General features: G+C 47.4%; 1 protein-coding gene across 1 annotated transcript in view; it reads right to left on the reverse strand.

The window, feature by feature from the left end:
- Abcc3 (ATP binding cassette subfamily C member 3) overlaps positions 1 to 6561 on the reverse strand; it is a 53657-nt gene extending 47096 nt beyond the window's left edge. Inside the window, exons 1-2 of the mRNA XM_057774343.1 lie at positions 6494 to 6561; positions 5778 to 5802 (exon numbers count right to left, since the gene is read on the reverse strand). Coding sequence (XP_057630326.1) covers positions 5778 to 5802; positions 6494 to 6519 — 51 coding nt within the window. The 5' untranslated portion in view covers positions 6520 to 6561. The remainder of the gene's footprint in view (positions 1 to 5777; positions 5803 to 6493) is intronic.
- Between the last annotated feature and the right edge of the window lie 12602 nt (positions 6562 to 19163).

Genomic DNA, 19163 nt, shown 5'->3' on the forward strand with positions numbered 1-19163 from the left:
CTGGACTCAGAGGGTGAGCGACTTTCCCATAGTTCCATACCTAGTAGCCAGAGAAGGAGATACAGGAGTGCTCAGCCCCTCCCTTGGGTGAGTGGGCAGCTGTGGAAACAATGAGAATTACTTCTCTTTTCCGCATGGGCCTGCCCCTTGTGGGACCCATGGGAACAAGAGCTGCTGCTAAGTAGGCTTACATTTGGAACAACGAGAAAGCCAGGGAAAGAAGAATCCAGAAATCAGGGGGAAGAAACCAGAAAATCTCCAGTGGCCAAAACTTCCCTCTTCTCAGTTGCTCCCAGAATCTGAAGTTAGGACCACCTCCTTTTCTCGCTTGAGTTCTCTTCCCACAAGGTGGCTTCAAATCAGGTACCTACACACCCCTAGTGACAGGGAACCCGCTATTTTTTGGGCAGTTTTGATTATTTTTAGATATGCCAAGTCAGGCTCTGGATTTCTAGGCTTCCAGAGGGCATGGGATCAGGGCAAATTACGCAAACAGACTAAACTTTCTGAGAGCGAACAGTCCAGGTTTCTCTGTGTACTCCCTTCGGCCCAGTGAGTGCTAACCATCTCAAAACAGACAGTGACCCTCTCAGCATGCGGCAGCAAGCCCAGCAAGGATAATCCACAACCTCCTCCACCCTTGGTCTCTTGCATCTGAACTCACTCTTCAGGTTTTTGTTTTGTGTTTGCTTTTTTGAGACAGGGTTTCTCTTTATAACAGCCCTGGTTGTCCTGGAACTCTGTAGACCAGGCTGGCCTCAAACTCAGAGATCCTCTTTCCTCTGCCTCCTGAGTGCTGTGGGATTATAGGTGTGTGCCACTACCACCCGGCTGGGTTTTGTTTTTTGAGGACCTCATATAACTCAGGCTGACCTCAAATTTGCTACATAGCTAGAGGCTGTCCTGTAACTCCTGATCCTCCTGGGATTATAAGCAGGTGACACCATGTTCTGTTCTTGTTTTTTGAGACTGAGTCTTCCTCTGGCCTAGTGCGCCTTTGGAACTTATTTCCGTGCGAACGTGAGGTATACTACGAGATGCTGATACTATGCCCCAATGAGATGACGCGGGGAGAGTGGAGGCAAGTGTGAACATACAAGGGTGGGTGTGTCCACTGGGTCACAGGTCCCCAGGTTCCTACCCTTCCGGGGAGTGGTGCTGAATCCGTCATAGGCATTAGCTCCCTGATGCCCCGTAAACAGCTGGAAGCAGAACCTCTGTCCCAACAGTCTGCCAGTCCTTTTCTCCCAGGACCAGAGGACCAGGACCAGGGCTCTAACACCCATTCTGGCCTCATTCTTCTGTCTTCCCTCCAGTCGATAGGATTGCAGGGACCTGCCAACAGAGCTTCTTGCTTCCCAACTTTATTTCACATCCTCTATTTCCTTTGATCTCCATAAACATTTTGCAAAGTAAGCAGCAGGTGGTTCACTTCCTTATTTTGTAAGTGGAGAATGAAAGGCCATGAGACACTAGGGAAAGTGTAGGTAGACAAGTGGCCCAGAATGGCCTGACCACCTCACCCTCTGCTCCATTTTCTCCTCTGTTCAGGTTTTCCTGGCTACCCTGGTCACTCCTCACCGCAGCTACTAAAGTTCAAGGGTGCAGCTGACTTACAGGTGGCAAAAATGAAAGGCAAAACAGCACTAAGGAAGTCTAGCCCAGAGAGCCAGCCTTTTGGGTAACTGAGCTACAGCTTAGGCTCCAGCCTCCTAGCCTGAGCCCCTTGCACATCCTAGCTCTGCAAACTCCCAGGGCTGAACTAGGAGAAGCGTCCTGCTTTCTTAGACCCCAACATGAAGCCACCGGACAAGTGCAGCCAGGAATGAATGGCCTTCAGAAGCCAAGGTCATGTGGAAGATGGAAGACGTTTCCAGTCTGGGGTGGCCAGAGGAATCAGTTCCCTGGGACTGAAGACGTTTAAGCAGAGACCCCCTCAAAGGGTCACAGTAGAGATAAGCTCCCACCCACACGGCCTCATGAACAGTGTTAAGTTCCAGGGCCAGGGTGCAGCCAGGCAGTGGGACAGCTGGCTAAGGGATCATTATGACATATTTAACCTCTGTAGCTGAAGACAAATACAACACATTTCTCGGAAATGGGAAACCTGCCAGTTTTGCTGATTGTTATCCATCCCTTTTACATCTAATCTGCCTTTCACTTTCACTCTTTCTCATGCCGGATACTATCTTCTTCATGCGTGTTACAAGTTTCTCAATATATAATGTATAAATCATTCTGTTAATCTCCAAATGATTGAAGCCTCCTACAATTATAATACCAAAGCCTAGAGGTTAATAATAAAAATAAAGTTCAGCCAGGCAGTGCCACAGGCTTTCTTAGTCCAGTGCTCTGTAACATGTGACCCTTCCAGGGCCATACCAGTCATGTGTCCTTTTTTCCCCCAAGACTCTACATTGAAAGGCTGGGTTAGCTAAAGCCCTGCTCAAGCTCCAAGCTTGGGAAGGAGGGGGGGGGCGGATTCCTGAGGTTTCTAGTTCCGGGCTCTGGAGAGCATTGCCTTGAGCAGTTCTGATTACTCAGGGCTTCATTGCCACCAAGGAACAAGGAAGGCTGCACCCGAGGCTTGGCATATCTGTCCTCCTGACTGTCAAACTTTTTGCCTAGTCACTGTGACCGTGCCCATGCTGAAGTCACGCCTGCCAAGCCCAAGTGAGCAGAGAAAGGAGATGTACTGATAAGCCAAGGGTTACCTCTGGGCCCTTGAGAACAGAGGCCACGTCAGCCTGGATGATTCGACCTAGAACCAGTTAGTGATCCAAAGAAAAAGAGTGGTCCCCAAAGACACTTTTTGTTGTTGTTTGTTTGCTTGTTTCAAGATAAGGTCTCCTGTCTCTTAGGCTGGTCTTGAGCTTCTTGTGTAGCCAAGTGTGACCTTGAATTTCCGGTTCTCCTACTTCCATCTCCAAATACAGAGTGACAAGCTGCTCTACCCCATCCAGCTTCTAGACATTTGGCAGTCCGGGGTGGGGAAAGTACTCTATTGTGCTTACTTCTCCCAAATCCACATGACACTTTGTGCCCGGCCTAGTCCGAGACACCTTAAACAACAACCTTAGAGTATGGTTCTTGACTTCTACACACATACCTGTGAACACACCGGCAAACAGCACACGTCTATGCACAACACCTCATCCTTACCCCTGCACACACTTATCTGCACACACCAGACATATACACACAAATATGTATACAAAAATATGGTATAATGGGAAAAGACTTAGGTGCTAGGATTCCGAGTCTAGCTTTGAAACCAGCCCATGAGTAACCAGAAATTAGCCACCTATTAGGTCTGTCTGTGAAACTGAGATTGTACTGTCAGTTGTCTTGCCAGGTAGAGGAGCCCTCAGGATGCACACACTTAGGATACCCAAGCTGCCTTATGAAAGGATTTGATGGAAGCCACAGAGGTTGCATGTGTGTGTGTGTGTGTGTGAGCACGTGCGCGTGCGCGCATGCAGTACTGGGCTTTGAACCCATTGTCTCCTGCATGTGAGGCAAGTGCCCCATCCCTGAGCTATCACCCAGTAGTTTGCTTGTTCTGGTTTCATGGAATTGGGTGCTTTGGGGTCAGCCCCTTCTTCTCCGGCCCTCCATTTCCCCCATCTATCAAAGGAGAGGGCTAGGCTCAGTCCACCTCTCTCTCTTTCTTTGTTTTTTTCAGACAGGATTTCTCAGTGTCCTGGAACTTGCTCTGTAGACCAGGTTGGCCTCGAACTCATAAAGATCCACCTGTCTCTGCCTCCCCAGTGCTGGGATTAAAGGCGTGCACCATCACCACCTGGCCACCTCTTTCTCTTATACCCTGAATGTAAATAGGGCCTTCTCACAGAACTGCAACCGGGTAGATCTTGTCCACAGAAATAGTGGCTCCCCCCCAAAAAATGGAGCCTGGAAGGTCTAGCCATACCAAATACCTGACTGAGCAAGGCTCTGTATGCCCTAGAATGTAGCGCAGAAAAACTGGGTGGATAACCAAGCAATAGTTAATAGATCGGGTGCTGGGAGCTTCATGGGATTCAGGCAAAATGCAAAATGCTCCTTCCGTACCCTGGGATCAACTGACAGAGGTGCTGAGACCAACAGGCAAGTAAGTACCAGAGCTTTCCAATTCCTGATGCCCCACTACCATGCCTGGAGTGTGCCTCCTGCCTAGCTCCTCCACGCGGCAGGGAAAGGCATGGCAATAAAGGTCCCGACCAGCTGATGCTTTGGCATCGTGGCCATACACCTTTTCAGCACCCATTGTTCCCTCTCGGATACCTAGACCCTTTCGGGCCTGGCTATACACACCCTACCCACGGATCAGCTACCGCGCCCCCAGTCCCGTGCCTCCCCCGGAAAGCCGTGGCCTGGCGGGAGACCGGACTTCCGCGATTGACAACTACTCCCTCTGCAGCACGGATCCCGGATCCTGAGATGCTGGCCTTACCCAGAACTTGGAACCCAGCTCCCCGGAGCCGCACAGGCGGTCCATGTGGCTCAGATGCACGGCAGGACTGAGATCTCGGTTCAGCACAGCCCCAAGCAGAACTGCCCCGGAGCCGCCTCCAACTCCCAGCTCGATCGGCACTCCTCCCGGCCCCGCCCCCGGGTCCTCTGGTCAAGTTCTCCCGGTCCTTCTCAGCGATTGCGACACGGGTTTTCGCCTCAATAAAACTGCTGGTACCTAAAATTGCAACCCTGGAAGGGACTGCAGAGTGAGGAAAGGTGGTTGACAGGACGAGTCTCTTCCGTGGCCCCTGAGCTACTAGACCCCAAAGCTGATGGGCCTGAGAAAGAGTCTTCATCAGTTTTCCAGTGGGATCTGAAACACGTATATTTTCAACCCAGTCAGAAAGACCTGGAGAGGCATTTGGCAAGCTTCTCACTGTAAAAGAAGTACTTTATAAAGGCAGGGTCACTTCTGATTTTGTAAACACAGGATCATCTCGCGTTTCATCATCTACAACATGAGAAGTGCTTGCGAGCTTAGCAGTCTTCCTCCTCTTCCCCACAAGTCGTCAGAAACAACTGACAGACAATGGCTCACATCTGTGATGTGTGCAGGTACGTACATGTGTACAGCAAGAGAGTGAGGCATGCAGTTGGTCCCAGTACCAAATGGATGGGTGTGTGGCCTCCTTGTGGTCCTCTTAAGCTGCTGCCTTCTGAAGCTCTGTGGCTCCCTAGTTTTGCCCAGGACACTTCTGCACCCCAATTTTGCACTGGTAAAGTATGGATTACCATATGGAATCCTTTAGGCTTTTCTGAGGAGTCCACAGAAAAGTACATAAAGCGTATGTATTACATGTAACATATGTTAATTCTATTTCACTCTGACCAGGGTGGGGATGGGCAGTGTGACCCCAGGAAGAGCTCCATCCCAGCAACCTTATCTTAAAGTTGAACCTCCACATTGTCGGTCTGCTAAAATGGCCTTCCCAGCTTGGTTGTGCTGGGATCCCCTCCATCTCTCTCTTCCCTGATAGGATCCCAATTTACCGTAGCCATCCCTGTAGCTAAGCAAAATAATCTGGTGTGTGTGTGTGTGTGTGCGTGCAAGCATGCATGCGTGCGTGCATGTGTGTGTGTGTCTGTGTGTGTGTGTGTGTGTGAGAGAGAGAGAGAGAGAGAGAGAGAGAGAGAGAGAGAGAGAGAGAGAGATCTCCCTTGGCACTTGTTTCCCAGACAGGACAAGGTATTTCTAGCCTCCTGGACTTCATGTACGTATTGCAGGAATCCAGGAGGACAGTGCAGAAAAGATCATCTCCTACCCCTCTGGACTGCAGGCCGGAAGTCCTGGAAGCCAGAATAGAGATGAATCAGTAGAGTGAGGTGGGCAATGGTGAATGAGGTCCCTCCCCGCTTCCCAGGTGGTTTTTCTGGGGACCTGTGCAGATTCTCTCAGCCCTTTGTTCTCCTTCTTTCCCACACTGCCTTCCCTCAACCTTCTCTCTGTGCAGAAGACTTTAGGAGTTTTCGTATCTTGTCAGTGTACTTTTGATTACATTTACTTGCGAAGTCTCTCTTCTTTGCTAGTCTAAAAGGTCCTCATGGCCAACTGAGTCACCTCTACTTCCCCTTCCTGCCTCAGGTAGGAACTTTTGTGTACTATGTAACCTTAAAAGGCTCCTTGTGTCTCTGGGACCAGTTTCACCTTGTAAGTGAGCAAAGTGCCATGGAAGCTCTCTTCCTACACTGTGGTCCAGGCCCCTAGGACCAGAGCATCTGGGAATCAATCTCTACGCCTTCCATTATCCTTGAACACAACTTTCCAGCACCTCTGCCTGGCATTTTACTATTGACTCTCTCTTAGAGTCTGGCCATGGTTTGAGGGACCTTCCAGCTCAAGGTCAGTATAGAGTCCACCAGTTAGCTCTCTGATTTAAGGACAGGAGTCTGGTTTCAGCACTGGAGTAAAGCTCCGTCTTCTGGGACATCAGCCTTTCCATCCTGCCTTACCGTCCATCCTTACCTTACCATACCATACCTGGTGAGAGGTTCTGCAAACAACATGCAGTCCCTGCGATCCTCGCCTCCCTCCACCTCTGGAAATGCTCCGAGTTCACTCCCCTGGCCTCTTTCACACAGTCCTTGAAGAATGAGCATAGTGTTTGTATGACATCATTGTTTTGGTTAATTGGCTCACCAGAACAAGAGATCTCAAGCTTTGGGACATTCCACAGTTTGCCCAGGGCCTCAGAGCTTTATCTGGCACAGATATCAAGAGCCTTCTTCTCCTGTATGTAGCTTCCACACATGGCTACCCTTGACTATTTTACCCCTGCCCCTAGCCCACCTTCTAAGCTGCTCTGCCGACTCCCTAGCTCCCCCAACTGCCTGTACCCACCAAACTCTGTTTATCTTTCAAGATATTTGTCAATGGCCAGGCGGTGGTGGGCACAGGCCTTTAATCCCAGCACTCGGGAGGCAGAGGCACGCGGATCTCTGTGAGTTCGAGGCCAGCCTGATTTACAAGAGCTAGTTCCAGGAGCCAAGGCTACACAAAGAAACCCTGTCTAGAAAAAACATTACACCCAGTTGCCAAAGATTGTTAAGACAAAGATCACAGGGGACTAAGTACTCTCAGGTTGGGGATGGAGGAGCCCAACAAATGACAGTGGTGGCAGGACCAGATATTTTGCTGAGTTTGTGTCTGTGAAACTGAAATTGTTTCTGCAAAGCTCTGGATACATAAGAGAGGGAATGGAGAAAGCAACTGATAGAAAGAGACATGACGAAGTTGTCAGCATTACAATTTCCTTTTGCAAGGCGACATTCTGCTTGCCATTGAATGTGTTGAATGAAAACAGAATGAATTCATCTGTGAAGGAGGCTTTGCATAGAGCTAAATGCTGATAAGTCTGAGGTGTGTAGACAGAGACTGCCTAGACATGAATAATCACACAGAAACTATATTAATTGCAACATTGTTTGGTCAATGATTTAGGCATACTCCCAGCTAGCTCTTACATCTTAAATTAACCCATTTTTATTCATCTATGTATCACCACAAGGTTGTGACTTACTAGTAATGTTCTAGCACTTTTCTCCTTCAGCAACTACATGGCATATCTTTGACTCCACTTATTCTCTCCATATATCTCTGTTTGGATTTGCCGCCTGGCTTTACTCTACTAAGCCATTGACCAAAGCAGCTTTATTCATTAACCAATAAAAGCAATACATATACAGAAGGACATTCCACATCAGAGGTATGAGCTAAGGTGGCTTTGTGATAGCTAAAGAAACTCCATTTTATGCTAGCCCTCCGTCTTGGTACCCACTAGCCCCAGTCCTGGAAGACAAGTTCCTAGTAACTCTGAATCAGTGGTCCTGACATAGAGATATACAGCCATGACCATCTACTTGCTATGATATGGCTAATTGCTTTTTTGGCTTTTGTAATTCGTTTATGCAGACACCCAAGGATTATTGTGGTTCGTCTTGTCCATTTAACTTGGCAGAACAGACTAGTCTTTGCTTACTTTTGTAGATATTGAAGGTCTTCTTGTGGTTTTTGCCTTTAAAAACTTGTTTCCTGAGCAGGAGAGATGGCTTAGAGGTTAAGAGCACTGGCTACTCTTCCAGAGGTCCTGAGTTCGGTTTCCAGTGACCACATGGTGGCTCACAATCATCTAAAAGATCCGGTGCCCTCTTCTGGCCTGCAGGCAGAACACTGTATACATAATAAATAAAAAATCATTTCCTGTTGTGCGATAGTGGACACACCTTTAAACCCAGCACTAGGGAGGCAGAGGCGGAGGGTCTCTGTGAGTTTGAGGCCAGCCTGGTTTACAAATCAAGTTCCAGGACAACCAGGGCTACACAGAGAAATTCTGTCTTAAAACAAATGAACAAACAAAATCCACACAAAATAAAAAATAAAATAAAAATCCCTTCCACATACCCTTTCTTCGTGACATGCCTGAGATTCAGTTTTACGGCTGTCGTCCTACTAGCAGCCAATCAATAAATCCTTTAATTATAATTGAATTAAGTCCATGGTCTTTCCCCAGGGGTCACACACTCCATAAGAGCTTGAAATAAAAGTAGAATGCCTTGAGTCACATAGTAAGAATCAGTTTGTAAATTGAAAGTCTGAACAAGGATTTGTTTGAAGGCAGAAAGGGCGGTGAGGGTAGGGGCTGTTTTGGGGGTAACAAAAGAATGCAATGCTCCAGCCTCATTACAGCAGGGTTGGCTTCGTTGCCAGATATATTGGCTCCATCTGAGAAATAATAAATGCACCAGAAATAGGATGTGTACTTGTGGGAGAACAGGCCTATAAAGGAAGTAATGAAATTCCACAGAATCTTTATAGGTGTGAGATGAAGAGAGATTTGTCCCCCACAAAAAACCAGTAAAAGCTATTTCCTGGGGATGTCTTGTGAGGTCTGTGAGCGAAGGTTGAGACTGTCTTGAGATACAGAAGAATAAATAATATCAGAGTCTTGTTCAGTGAGTCAGGCAGTTCTGCTTCTGCCTTGTGTAAGAGTGATTGTTGAGTAAACATTTTTTATTTTTATTTTTTGGTTTTTCGAGACAGGGTTTCTCTGTGTCTCTCTGAATGTTCTGGAACTCGCTCTGTAGACCAGGCTGGCCTCAAACTCACAGAGATCTGCTTCTGCCTCCCAAGTGCTGGGATTAAAAACGTGTACCACCACTACCTAGTGAGTAAACATTTTTTTTTAAATATTTATTTATTTATTTGTTATGTATACAATATTCTATCTGTGTGTATGTCTGCAGGCCAGAAGAGGGCACCAGACCTCATTACAGATGGTTGTGAGCCACCATATGGTTGCCGGGAATTGAACTCAGGACCTTTGGAAGAGCAGGCAATGCTCTTAACCACTGAGCCATCTCTCCAGCCCCGTGAGTAAACATTTTTGAGTAAAAATATTTTGCTTAGGTATACTGTTTTAAAACGCTGACAGGGGAAGTTAATTGTCCGGTGACTACCCCAGAATCTAAGTGTCTGTGAAAAAGTTGTCTTTGCTGCAGACCTGTGTAAAGTCTACTCCAGCCCACTGGTCCCCCTGAGCCAGTTTCTCTCGGCCTGCCTCTTCCCAAATAACCACTCAGTGGCTTAATATCAGTTACAATTGTCTGGCCAATGGCTTAGGCTATTACTAGCTAGCTCTCTCTATAAATTAACCCATCTCTATCAATTTATATTTTACCAAGAGGCTCGTGGCTTGTTACCTCACATTTTGTTTCTTGAGTGGCTACAGGGCAGCTCCCTGACTTCGCCTACTCTCTCTGTATCTTTGTTTGGACTTCATGCCTAGCTTTATTCTGCTAAGCCATTGACCAAAACAGCTTTATTCATCAACCATTAAAAGCAACACATATTTGCAGTATACAGAAGGACATCCCACATCAGACCTGGAATGATTTATTGTGATTACTACAATGCAAGGAGTCGGGGTGTGAGGTGAGTTTAAGTCCGCGTCTCCTGTAAGAGAATCAAAAAGGTGAAAAAGCCCCATAGGTAATTCCCAGTCAAGACAGAGGCCCATTGATACTGCCTGGGAGCTGTTGAAGAGAATTTAACATTGTCTTTCTTGGAATAGACATCGATAATCAGTAAACTTTAATAAAAGAATGAGTAACAGTGTCTCCATAACAGCTGTCTGGAATCTCTGTTTTAACAGGGTATAGTACCTTGTTAACCTACCATTGGCAGAAGGTGAGCCTATTGGTCACATTTGGTGAAGAATATTCCATTGAAAGTGAGACGTAGATGCATGATTATAAAGAGTAGGTACTGAAAAAGCAAATCTTTAACATCAGGGTGTAAAGGGACAGTTTAAAAAAATCTTAAAATCAGTCAGGCGGGCTGGAGAGATGGCTCTGTGGTTAAGAGGACTGGCTGTTCTTCCAGAGGACCGGGGTTCAATTCCCAGCACCCACATGACAGCTCACAACTGTCTGAAGATCCAGATGCAGGGGATCTGACACCTTCACACCAATGCACATAAAATAAAGTTAAATAAACCATGAAAGATATTTAAAAAAAAAATCAGTCAGGCGGTGGTGGCACACTCCTTTAATTTCAGCATTTGGGAAGCAGAGACAGGCAGTTCTCTGTGAGTTCAAAGTCAGTCTGGTGGTCTACAGAGCGAGTTCCAGGACAGGCTCCAAAACTAGAGAGAAACCTTGTCTTGAAAAACAACAACAAAAAAAATCTTAAAATCAATAATAATAATAGTAATAACATGGAGCTGGGTGTGGTCATGCACGCCTTTAATCCTAGTCCTTAGGAGGCAGAAGTAGGTGATCTCTGAGTCTGAGGCCAGTCTGGTCTACAGAGCAAGTTCCAGGACATCCAGGGCTCCACAGAGAAACCCTGTCTTGGAAACAATCAAAATAATAACAATTACATTATAGTTTGAGGGATTGTGGTAGGAGAGGGACCGTCTGGCTGAAGGACACCAAAGGGATGACAATGCATATAAACAGCACAGAGATCTTATAAAAGCCTCCATTGACCAGATTCCTTAGAAATACAGAAAACAGGAGTAATCCAGGTCCGAAAAGATGGTTCTGTATGGTCAACCTAAAGCGCTATTAAATTAGCTGATGTAAATATTTAATTTCTTTGTCCCCTTTAATGGGTTGCTGGCTTACCCAAATGGGGGGGATCTTTTTATCCAAGAAAGCTTGGGTAGGTGTTTTTTAGTGGCCCTTCGAAGAAAGGATGCTCAAGTAAAGAGTTGCTACAACCTCTGTGAAACAGGAGGTCTTGTCCTCAAAGGGAATAAGGTTAAGGATGACAGAGACGGTTGCAATATGCACCTGGATTCTGGGAGCAGCAAGGAAGGTTCCTACACTTGGTAGGGGATGTCTTTTGCAACCACCATCTTGGATATCTACTTCTGAAGGTCTAAGCATAACTGGAGAGACAGGATTGTTCAGCTATAATAGAAACGTGAGCTCCTATACTGATAATACCAGCTGTGGGGATCTGGCCAACTGAAACTGCAATACAAGGTTTGTCAAGAGACATCAGCTGAGTCCAGTATGCATCTGAGGAATGAAGTCTTTGATTTTGTCAACAATCATCAAGGGTTTATATGATAAAGGCATTTTATCGAGATGTTAGATAAATCAATTGCTCCACTGAAGTTAGTGTTAGAATTTCTTGGAGTAACTGGGAATGAACCTTAATATGAATTTGACCTGTGTAATTTGTATCAATAACATCTAAATAAAAATTCTCTTTATAATCCAATTTGATTTACCTCAAATTTAGCCAAAACATTTTGTAGGAAGGAATCTCCCCATAGTCTGTGAGGAATCTCATTACTTTTTCTATTACACCTAATTTTATATCTTTAACTAAGGGTAGATTAATGTTGAATTATTTTTAATTGTGATCTTACTGTCTTGAGGTTAGGGGTGGAGCCAGATGAGATGTTTCAAAAGGCCTAAAGCGAGGAGACCAGCTGTGGCTACAGCTGGCTGTGCTCCTGGCAGCTGGGAGACAGTACAGGGGAGGGGACTCTGGGCTTCCAAGTTAGGGGTGTAAGAGGGCTGATTTATATCTTCTGCAGTGTCCTTGGGACTCATTTTTCCATTTCCAAAATTGGATCAACCTTCTTTACCAAATTTAAAATGACACTGACTGGCCTAGGGAAAACCCGTTATACTTTGGGCATATTTTAAAGGTGGGTTTATCAGGATGAGGTTATTTCTATCTGTTTGTCTGCATCGCTTCTGCGAATGGCCTCTTTTCCCAGGTTTGAAGCATGCAGGAGGTTGCAGAGCTGCTTCTACAATTTGGGCTTCGTGCTCCTTTCTGCCAACGTTCTGGCATGCTTTGACCGTATCAGCAATAGTATGGATGGCAAGCTGTCTTAGTTACCATTCCTGTGATGAAACACCATGACCAAAAGCAACTTGGGGAAGAGAATGTTTATTGGACTTACACTTCTACATCACTGTTCATCACTAAAGGAAGCCAGGATAGGAACTCAAACAGGGCAGAATCCCAAAGACAGGAGCTGATGCAAGAGGCCATGGAGGGGTGTTGCTTACTGGCTTGCTCCCCATGGCTTGTTCGGCCTATTTTCTTATAGAAGCTGGGGCCACCAGCCCAGATGTGGCCCCACCCACAATGGCTGGGCCCTCCCCATCCATCACTAATAAAGGCCCAGGCTTGCTTACAACCCAGTCTTATGGAGGCATTTTCGCAGTTGAGGATCCCACCTCTCTGCTCTGATGACTTCAGCTTGTGTCCAATTGACATAAATCTAGCCAGTACAAACACTGACGCAAGGACCATGGGATGAAGTTTTGCAGTCCAAATTTGCATTTTCATAAACTAATGAAAGAGATAAAATGTAAAGAGCTGGGGCTGGAGAGATAGCTCAGAGGTTAAGAGCATTGCCTACTCTTCCAAAGGTCCTGAGTTCTATTCCCAGCAACCACATGGTGGCTCACAACCATCTGTAATGAGGTCTGGTGCCCTCTTCTGGCCTGCAAGCATACACGCAGAAAGAATATTGTATACATAATAAATAAATCAATAAAAAGATGTCAAGAGCTGCTCCATAGCTTGTGTAGACAATTAAGCTTATGAACGTAGGGCTGTGTAGATCTTTGCCTGATAGAGGAAGAGGACTATGGAAGAGTGTTATGGTCAGGGAGCTTATTCCAAGCCCTTGCCGTGGTTCCACTGATCTGTTTATTAACCAGAGTGTTGGTGAGTTGTAGAGCTACAGTTTCAAAGTTTCCTTGTCTGATTAGTCGATCCTAAATATTTAGAGAGGGTTGCTCCCTTTGACTATAAGCAGCAATAGGTCGGCATCTGTTCATCCACTCATCCATCCCTGGAACTGTAAACAATATTGAACAGTGGTCAGAACTGTTTTCATAAGGGCTTGCCAGTCAAAAGGTATCATTTCACACATATTTGCTATAAAATCAATTATTCTTTGGTAAAATAGCCTTGGCCTCCATTCTCTAGAATGCACTTTTAAAATTTATTTTGTCTTTTATTTATTTTTGTTTTGTTTTGTGTTTGAGACAGGGTTTCACTGTGTAGCACTGATTGTCCTAGAATCCACTCTGTAGACCAGGCTGGTTTTGAACTCAGAAATCTGCCTGCCTCTGATTCCTGAGTGCTGGCATTAAAGGCATGTGCCACCATTGCCCGGCTCTATAATGCTCTTTTATTTTTAAAAATCTTTAAGCAGGAAAACAAGAACTCTTCTTGGCTGGGAATTGTTTTCTCTAAAGATAGGGCATGCAGTTAAAAATTCTCTTTGAAAGTCTCTTCCAGGCATTTTTGGAAGGCACTTTGTGTATGTAGATTACTAATTGGCAGGAAATTAGGCCGACGGGGGTGCATGAGTTTTAGTAGGTGGTGGTTTTCCCAGAAGAGTTCCCCTTTTCCTCTATTGCAAAGATTCTATAGTTCACCTAATATGGTTCCAAAGAACTAGGTGTTTCCATTGAACCTTTCCTATGCCACAGCGTAATCAGATACGAATTCCATCCCCCACCCCAAGTTTCTAAATCAAGCATCCCATGATCGGGATACCAAGGGCAATAGTTCTGAATAATGCCTAAGAGGTTGTTTTACAGGTGTCTTAGTTATGATCTTTATAAACAGAGTTGTTCATTGCTGTGCGTGAACTCTAAATTAAGGAGACAGAGTCCTGAGAGCAAAAGTCAAAGCCAGATAAAGCAGGCGGGCGAGAAGGAGCCTGATTTACTAACACTCACTGGCAAAGCCCTGTGCTTGTTGCCCGCCTACCAGCTCCAGTGACAAGCTGGGGGTGCCGCCTTTGCCTTTTCCGCAAGGCTCCACATGGGGCTCTGCCATGTGAAAGAAGACAGGCTAACTCTTGGTGAGCTTTACCCAAGTGTGAGCATCATATCCTGAGAAGGGTTTGGGTCTCTCCTGTCCTGGTCTAATAGTAGTCTAGTCTGAAAGACTAACTTCATTTAAGAGAGTCTCAAAAGGAGATGCTGAACAAAGGCCATCCTCTCCATATTGAGCAGCATAACAAATCCAGTCGTAAAAAGGAGGGAGGAATCTTTGCCTTCATCTTTTATGGGGGTCTCCTAGGGAGAAAATTGTCTTCCTGGCCCTACTGACTCAGAACAACACATAAAGTCATAATCAGATATAATGAAACTATACCCACATGTTGGAGGGGAGGTGCTGTCACTTTCAATGCCTCGTTGCCTCTAACAAATGGTCTTAGACCTGGTTCTCACATCTTCCACACACACACATTGTTCTGAGTCAGAGGTGTGAAAGATTCCCAAAGGAGAAACAGGGAGCACGAGATCGGGATGTCTAAGGCACAGCAATACTGATTGCAGTCTTAGAAGGTAACTTCTGAACAGGTTGAGCTCACAGCCTGCAAACAGAATGACTGCAAAGCTAAAAATAATCCCAGCAAACGTGGTTAATTTGTTACAGGTTGGGTGAAAGTTTGATTTGCAAAGGGAAACTTTAAACAGCGTTTCTCAAAAATGCCACTTCCGCGATAGGTGGACTACCGTGTCACCAGGAACAGTCCCCGAAGTGAGGCCTCCTTGGCTTTTGAGTTTTCAGAACCAAGATGTTTCTAGCAAGAAGACTGCTGAAAGGAGCAACAAAGGCCATGTGGTCTGAGCTGTGGCACAGAGGGGAACACCATCTGGTGACCAATGCCTCCCCCCACTTCCACCTGGCTATGATTCTACAAAGACAATGCATGCTCTGTGCCTCCCCTGCCAGTGAGCATCTCCAGGCAGCCCAGCATCAGGGATTCTTCTGGCAAGAAAATGGCAAGGAACAATCACTGCAAATACAGGGCAGGGGATTGAAAGCAGGGCAAAGGGGACAGGGAAATAAATCTAGGCATGGGAAATGCTGCCTGGGGCCAGGGCAGGTTGGAGCTAGCCAAAGAGACAGTGTGAAAAACCAAAAAACAATGCTACACTCGGCCCCCAACCTCACTACGTTGCTCCTTTAAAACCCCTTGGAGCTGGGAACACCCTTAAATTATGCTCCAGCACACACCCTGCCTTTCCTTCTGGCTTCCCAAGCAGCAGGCCTATTTCCTCCAGACTGCAGCCTGGTTGGAGCCACCTGGTCCCCTCCCAGGCTCAGCAAGGCTGCCCTCTGCCCCGGCCTACTCCTCATCTAATTGGTATGCAGGTGACTGTACCTGATCCCAGAGTTTTCAAAGTAATAATTGATAGGCAACGTGGGCCTCAGCCAAGCTCGTACACTGAGACAGGGGCTAAGGCATGCAGAGTGTAGTTTGCAGCAGAATTTCCTCTTGGAGTTTACCGAGCAACTCATTTCTTAATGCACCTTATTCTGCCCTATAGGTGGGACCAGTCTGCACGGAAACTTGCCTTGAGAGTTAAGCCCCCTACCCACCATGCCACCTCTGTCTGGAAACAGTTCATTGGTTTTAGGGGGGCATCTCTGGCAGTAGGGCTTCACTCTCCTCCCTTTCCCCCTAGCTGTGGCTTCCCTAGCTCTCAGATGGGCTATTCCAGTCCAGGCTTCCGCACAGACAAGACCTTCAGCTTCCTCTTGGGGAGTTGTACAGCGCTTCTGTCTGTGGAAGGATCCTTCAGGGTTGCTATCTTCACCCTGGATTCGCCCCTTTTCAGAAGAGACCTTGGGTGGCACCAAGAGTGCGTGATGCTGCCATGTGGTGTCTAACGCCCTCATTACACTGCCGTCACAGAGGTGGGGCAGGCTGGCAGCTCAGCAGGTTAGGGGAGAAAAAAAAGAGGCTACAGGGCACTAGGTTGTGATGGGTGGGGAGAACGTTTGAAGGTGAAACGTATTTGGAAAGTGGGCAGAAGCCTAGGTGGGGACAGGAAAGGAGAAGGGTGGAGACTGTGGTGGCTGAGGAGAGCAGGTGCCAGGGTTTCAAAGAGCAGAGCCATTCTAGGGAAGGGTGTTGCCTGGAAACCCCGGAGCAACTGAAATCACCCAGAGTTAAAGGACGCCCTCACCATCCCGGGGATCACTGGGATCACGCTGGAGGCTAGGATCTCACCAGGTAGGAGACTGTGGACCTCTCTAATCTACCGAATATGCCACATGGAAAACTCAAGCACATTTCTAGAAACCAAATGTGACTGCTTTAAGAAAGGGTCCCCTAGCCTCCTTGCAGACCCTTTTCATTTTGTAAGCACGATTCTTCCGGTCGCTTCCCATTCTCTCCTCGATGAGAACGGACTGAGGTGGTGCAGGCTGTGGAAGGACAAGTCCTGACGTCAAATCCTAGCTCTGCCAAATTCTGGCTGGGAGACCTCAGGCAAGTCCCTTAACCTCTGTGAACCCGCTGCTGCCTGGAAAAAAATGCTAGCAGGGTGCTTCCCTTGCTGAAGCCTTTGGAGGAGTGAGTGAGAGACTGCGTGTGAGCCTCAGGTTTGTTTTTAGCACCAGCTCAGATCACTCCCCTTCCCAGTTCCCCACCCCCAGACAGGCCTTTTCCTGGAGCCTTTGGGGGTGGAGGAAGCTGTAGCAGCAGCCAGCCTGAGGTGGAGGCCTGGTGCTCTTGACACAATTTCCTCTTTGAACCCCAGGGAGATTGGAGGCCGAAGCACCATTGTTAGGGAGATAGATGCTCTCATTTCCAAAGGCATCCCTATCTCAGAAGCCCCTGGGCAATTCCAAGCCTGATTTGGAGGGTCCTAACCAAAGACCTGCTATCTCCCAGCCCCATTTCCGCTTCTCTGAGATCACCAGCCACCCATCAAAGACGCAGGGGCAGCCTCTTCTTCACTTTTGAACCCTTGTCAGCAATGTTATAGTTTTGTTGGTGGTTTTTGTTTGTTTGTTTTTGACAGGGAATTTTCATGAGTCCAAGCTGGTCTCCAACTCACTCTGAGGTGGGGGATGACCTTGTAATCCCGAGCCTTTTGCTTCCACCTTCCAAGGGCTGAGATTACACACAAGCCTCCCCACAATACTTCTTCACATTGGTCGGAGAGTGGCCACAATGCTCGCCCCCCCACCAAACATCCACCTTGACTCTGCTGTTAATATGCCCACAGCACCACTAAGATGCCCCTGTAGTCACTGCTTCCTGCCAGAGATGTGCTCAGGTCCAGGATGGTGCAGGGTGAGAGAGGGGCACTTGGCCTCCTCACTGGTGGATCACAGTAGATCTCTGAAAAGCAACTCTAAAGAATATTGAGTGTGGCCCCTAGCAAGCTTCCTTACTCCTTCCTGGGAAGGGAGAACTAGGGGAAGGGAGATGCTAGGAAGAACCAGGCGTGCTCTGTATTACCTCACGTGACACTATGGTGGTTCTGCACTGCTGTGTGTTCACAGAGGCAGGGAGGGTGGTGAGGGAGGGCTGGGTGAGGGGCGGGGGTTCAGCTTTCCACTTCCCCTCCACCCAGAATCTTCTGACCATTAGAAGAAGAAGGGGGAATCCCAGAACAACCCCTCCCAAACCTCCCACCCATTAGGCACAGACAGCTATAGAACTGCACAAAAATACAAAAGCTTAATCTCCAGATCCAGGTGGCAAAACTCTAGGAATTTTGTACAGCTCCCCACACACACCAAAAAAAAAAAAAAAAAAGGAAGAAAAGAAGGAAAAGTCAGCTTCTCCAAGCACCCCTCTCTCCAGCTGACAGTGCTAGAGGAATGAGAACTTGGCACTATCGTACACCCTAGGAAGATCAAACCAGGTGTTTGCTTCCATGAGTGGTATCATTTCTGTCCAATAGAGCCATCAGAAAAGCTCTCTCAGCTTAGGAAATAGGCCAGAGGATGGACGCCTGCAGGACCAGCCTCCCAGCAACCAGCAACTTGGCGCTGGGGCTCCCAGCTGCCTATGCAGACGGGGGCTGTGAGCGAGGGTTGTCGCTGAGGCTGCAAGAATTCAGTTCAGGGTCTGGAAGTGCAGCTCAGTGGCTGAGTGCTGCCTCAAATATGTAAAAACCCTGGGTTTGCTTTCTACTCGAAAGCTTGCACACACACACACACACACATACACACACACACACACACTCAGAGCTGGTTTAAGAGAGGCAGGGATGTTCAAAGGAATGGAAATAGGACAGATGATCGAGGTGGCTGATGGGTGTCAGGCTGGCTGACTACTCCCTTTTGGTAGGAGGACTTCAACCAAGAGACTGTTGCCAGCAGTAGCACCAGAAAGGTGGCTCTAGGCCAGGTGGCTCTCCCCACCCCTGCCCCCCTATGCTGGTGGCCTTTCCCCCTCTTCCCTCTCCTCTAGCTCCCTCCCACTGGGCAGGCAGCAGCAGACCATGTAAGCGCCTTGCTTGGATCATTCATCACCCCTCAGGGAGTCAGCTCCCTAGCTCAGTATTCTGGCCACCACCAACCCTCAACCCACCACCTTCATCAGGAGGTCTCCAGCCCTGGTATCTGCAGTCTCAGTCTCAGGAGGGGACAACTGGCTCCGTTTACACAGATTAATCTCAATCTCAACGGGTAGGTAGATGAGGCCTAAGGGTTTAGCCCAGACACCTCAGGTCACCACCCAGCCAGAGTGTGGCAAATGCTGGGGTGGAAGAAAAGGGCAGGAAAATCCAGCAGCATTTGCCCCTCCCCCCAGGAGCCCCTAGATTTAGAGCCGCAGCAGCTGAGGCTGCCTCCCAGCCTCCATTGGCCCCATTAACCAAAACAGCTTCATTATGCCAATTTC

This window comes from Chionomys nivalis, chromosome 7 (assembly GCF_950005125.1).
Source record: "Chionomys nivalis chromosome 7, mChiNiv1.1, whole genome shotgun sequence".
In the NCBI taxonomy this organism is placed as follows: Eukaryota; Metazoa; Chordata; class Mammalia; order Rodentia; family Cricetidae; genus Chionomys; species Chionomys nivalis.